Source organism: Lygodium microphyllum, chromosome 21 (genome assembly GCF_053477565.2).
Source record: "Lygodium microphyllum isolate KBCC chromosome 21, Lygodium_microphyllum_v1.1.10, whole genome shotgun sequence".
Classification (NCBI taxonomy): Eukaryota; Viridiplantae; Streptophyta; class Polypodiopsida; order Schizaeales; family Lygodiaceae; genus Lygodium; species Lygodium microphyllum.
In genome coordinates this window covers 79,815,068-79,819,548 of record NC_141155.1, presented here as the reverse complement: position 1 = coordinate 79,819,548, position 4,481 = coordinate 79,815,068, and the positions used below count along the sequence as shown (strand labels likewise).

The 4,481-nt window shown below is 41.8% G+C and overlaps 1 protein-coding gene across 2 annotated transcripts; it reads right to left on the bottom strand.

Moving 5' to 3' along the window:
* Window positions 1-772: 772 nt before the first annotated feature.
* LOC148018195 (selenium-binding protein 3-like) lies at window positions 773-4,160 on the bottom strand. Of its 2 annotated transcripts, none has more exons than XM_087661659.1 (8): window positions 3,825-4,160; window positions 3,333-3,493; window positions 3,013-3,208; window positions 2,569-2,796; window positions 2,229-2,460; window positions 2,003-2,110; window positions 1,455-1,727; window positions 773-1,321 (listed from the first exon to the last, which is right to left on the bottom strand). In XM_087661659.1, exons 2-8 carry the CDS (start codon window positions 3,466-3,468, stop codon window positions 1,040-1,042), a joined length of 1,455 nt encoding a protein of 484 aa, XP_087517785.1. In that variant the 5' UTR covers window positions 3,469-3,493; window positions 3,825-4,160; the 3' UTR covers window positions 773-1,039. The 2 variants fall into 2 exon arrangements, with proteins under 2 accessions (XP_087517785.1, XP_087517784.1); XM_087661658.1 differs by having other exon boundaries at window positions 3,851-4,160.
* Window positions 4,161-4,481: the final 321 nt, after the last annotated feature.

The window sequence follows — 4,481 nt, the reverse complement described above, 5'->3', positions numbered from 1 at the left end:
CTATGTTGAATGAGATCTATGTCACCGGATGGCAAAAAGGTGACCTTTGTAGATCTATTCTTTGGGTTAGATCAAGTAGTTATGCTAGTAGAATACATCAAGTTGCGAGATGTGGGAGTTATTAGACGCCCCTATTTTGGGGGTCGGGAGCCACGAAAGTTGGCCTTGGCACACGCGCGGGGGGAGGTTCTCAGAGGGGTTACTAGGATGAGAGTCCGAAAACAACTCCCCAAACCCGACAATAAAGGAAATATTGCATTCCCTAGCCGACCAAGAAAGTTTCATATTATAGTCGAATATGCTGACCAGGCTACCTTCCCAAGCTATAAAAGGAAGACCCCTCTAAAGCCATTGCGAATCTATCTTTCACTCAGTCATAGTTCTTCCAGCCACCCTTAAGCTCTTCGCCTATCATCTGTTTGGATCGCCATCTAAGCTTCACAATGGAAACGCACAGCACAAGTGGACAGAGCTATCTTTATATCAGTTCGTTGAAATTAAAGTAGTCTCTGTTCTTCTCATATTTGTTGTGTTCTCTACTCCTTGCTCAAGTTCTGTCCACTATGCCGTGCAATTTCTATATAAGTACTGATCAATAACTGTCCATGAGTAACTATCTAATTTTTTGATTTAATTCAAAAGCACCAGCTCATCCTTGAATGAAAATTTGAGGTATTGAATGCAAGAGCAAACACAAAAAGAAGAAATTGTTGCTGCCCCAGCTGCAGGATAAAGAACAAAAACTTCCTGAATGGGAATGTAGTTGCTAGAATTGAATAAAAGAAGCACCAGCTCATCATTAGGAGTGTGAAATGTTGTATACAACAAACAGCACCTCTAAATAGCTGCACTGCAAAAGCCACAAGAGATCCTAACCGTCTCAGACATCAACCAGTCAATATGAACAAGCATATGACTTAAGACTTATGTAATACTGTGATAATGTACAAATTCATGATACACAAGGGTTTCAATTTTGACGTTCATATGACTCGAGCATCATAATGGGACTTCAGGCTGAATTTATGCCAGTAGTAACCTAAATCCATATGTCTGATGTGCAGTCTCCCCCGGGGTAACGAACCTCATGTGCTAGAGCAGGACCATCTGGCTCATCTCCAAAATCAACAAAGAAATCCTTGTTCAATGAAAGGCCACCCTTCTCTGTGTCACAGTCAATCTGTAGCATGTGAGATCCTTGCTCAACCAGTTCAGGATAGAATTGTTTGTCCCATGCACTAAAAAGTGAATTGGTGACATAGAGACGCTTTCCATCAAGACTGAGTTGTATCATCTGCGGACCACCACACAGTGATCTCCCCTGCAACATCATCAGGCAAGCCTCTGAAGTCTCTTGAATAATGTATGAGTTTGTATGACACATTGAATCGAAGCAAATGTTTCATTCCATAAATTATAAGCACCAAGTGTACACTACCAGGAAGGAAAGTTACCTTCAACTCTGGAAGACTGATTTGAGTAAGCTCACCATTTCCTTCCACTTTAAAAACATTGCTCCCCTTGTAAAAGACTCCACCTACCCACAATTGGCCAGCTAATACTGGGTTCAATGGATCCTCTATATTATATTGGCGGATATCCCCATGAAGCCAATTAACAAAGTAGATGAAACGGTCATCCAATGAGATAACAAAGTCAGTTATAAGCCCTGGCATTGAAGGTAGAACCCAGTTCTTGACTTCAACAGGTGGGACTGTTATGGCAACCTGCCACAAGAAGCTTCACAGTTAAAAGAGTGCCAGAAATCAGAAGTCCTATTGAGATAGCACAAGCCTAATTCTCCAACCATCGACTTTATAAAACGCCATTGAGAGAACTTCCCCATAAATTGCACTTTTGGATCACTAAATCTGACTTCTAGTAACATTTTAATATTCAAAATGACCAGTACAATACATCTGCTAAGTCAGGCATGACTCTCAGCATTACTGATGATTACCATGGCAACAGATGGTTAAGGGCAACTGGAAATATACTGTACCTTGTGATCCCAACTGGCATCAGAGGTCTTGAAAAAACAAACCATTGTGCTGCTCAGAGCACATGCTACAAATCCGACTGCCTTATCTGGATTGTGTAAAAACCTCACCTGAAAAGACCTCAGTGTGAGCAAGTTGGGAAACGTTTGTTTCATGATGAAGCTCATTCCTTCTTACATATCTGCTAAAAACTCATGCATATGGGTGCCAGTTGGCAACACACATTACCTCCAATGGTATCAGGCCTGTGTTTCCCAAGTCCAAGGTTTGTTTCAATGTACCATCTGGCCAGTCATAAACAAATAATTGCCGTCCATACAAGCCTTCTGAGACATGCTGAGGGTTGAAACCCTTTGTAAATGCAGAAGGGGCTCCCCACGAGGAGCTAATCATTGTCTTGTGCCGGGGTTGATACCAAAAGTCATATCCAAAAGTTGGACTGTGTCCTGGTTTCTCCCACCTGCAGACAGCGGGGCAAGAAGCTCTCAAGCAAACATGTCAAGTGAATATTTTAACCCTGCCAATCATATTGCATCTAAGACTTTCGGCTTGACGGAGTTGGACCAACCTTCCTTTAACGTTAAACTCTGAGTCGAGAAGAAGAAACCCGGCACCCTCGGCATTTCCATCCTTATCTCCCATACAGGATATCATAACCATCCCATTATCTAGACAATGAGAAGTGTGTGGAAAGGCCATTCCAGTTTTTTTAATGATCTCCTCAGGTTCCACCACCTTATGTAGAACTGGTTTTCTTGGGTTTTCATAAGTATCAACTACATAAACTCTGCTTGACCTGCATAACCAGATCCCATGAAGAGCAGTAAAGGACTGGTTACTAGTCCAGCTTATTAACTTCTAGAAACTGTACAGTCAAAAATGATTCAAGAGCACTGTATTCAAATTTCCACGCACAACAAAGTACATCAAGGATGAAGAATAAACAATAAAACCACTAATGATTAAATGGAAGGGAATGCATACACATGCAAACAAAGAATGCAATACCCACACAAGGGAAGGAAGAATGAGATATCGTCTTTGTGCCGAGGGATTGCCATGGCAGGAGCTGCATGAGTTCCAACCAGTATGATGCAGTTCATCATCCAAATGCTTAACAGGTAGCCTGTGAATCACTCTAGAATAAGTTGCTGACTTGGGGTCTACATCCACAGTTGCCAAGTAGTCAGGCTTTCCTTTACCAGTGCCTGCAAACAGAAGTGCCTCCAATGAGCACCTTGCAAACCATGCGCATCGCCAACGCCATAATGAGAGCCACATATTCCAGTACGAATAAACCAATGACATCAAAAAGGAACAAAAACCCTAAACCTGTATAGACAGCAGTGACATAAACAATCTCCTCTCGAGGCCCAGCCATGGCATCGATGGGTGTAGCATAGCCAGGTCCTGTTCCGTCACAGCAAGACAAGCCAGTTGTGGAGATGTTTATGTGATCGTGTGCCATGTTTCCTGGTTCCGATGATCGCTAGCTGTAAGACGAATTGGGCAGAGGGCAAATCAAAACAAAACAGCTTTGGATAAGAAATCGGATGAGATTTAGGAAGCGGAATCTCAGAGATCTTTTATTGATTCACAGCCAGATACAGATGCAGGAAAGCTGACTCTTTCTGATAAATTACCAATTGCAAACAGTGGAAGAATGAGGGACCTTCTCTGACAATGACCAATTACAAGAAGTGGAAACAATAATTTGATAATTAGACACAGGTGGTAAAAATTTCAAGTATTTGAATATATAATCCACAAATTGAGGAGCTCTTTCTGATCAACTGTAATAATTATTAGCTGCTTGAGACTAACCACTTGTGGCAGAGATGATCACCCACCAAATATATCTGCGAATGTGAGAGCCAGAGGTGACGATGATAAACTGATAATAACAAACAATCAGGTGCCCGCTGCTATAGATTTTTGAAGGCTTTGTACTGATCTCGGGATCACAGCTTAATGGTGGCTAAGGTGGGCTGCTGTTATAGATTTATGAATGCTTTGCAGTAACCTCGGGATAGCTGAATCGTGCCTAACCCATGATATATAGATTAAAGCTAAGCTTTACAGGTTATCTCTTGCCATAACGTGTCCATAGGGGATGTATCTCACCCACACGCGCGCGCACACACACACACACTCTCTCTCTCTCGGCTAAATGGTCACACATACACAGTGACCCACACACACACATGCATGTACATGCACACTCACTTTCACATGGCATTCGAAAAAGATTAGCCATGCAAATTCAAATGCTGCATGAATCTTTCTAACCTTGCATTGAGAAGGCTTTTGACATTGTGAACTCACAACTACTTGTTTCATCATGCTCTTGCAAACTTGTAGCTAGATTTGTATATCTCTTCAAGAATAAAATTTTAGTTATCATACCATTCTTGAGAAGGCTTTTCCGAAACTTAGTTAGCTCTAGGATGATAGGAACATGTTTATTCCCAAGCCCTATTC

Coding starts and splice junctions, on each gene's coding strand:
- LOC148018195 (XM_087661659.1), bottom strand. CDS start 3,468: ATGGCACACGATCACATAAACATCTCCACAACTGGCTTGTCTTGCTGT. Junction 2,111..2,228: donor CAGGCCTGATACCATTGGAG/GTAATGTGTGTT, acceptor AGGTCTTTTCAG/GTGAGGTTTTTACACAATCC. Junction 1,728..2,002: donor ATGCCAGTTGGGATCACAAG/GTACAGTATATT, acceptor TTCTTGTGGCAG/GTTGCCATAACAGTCCCACC.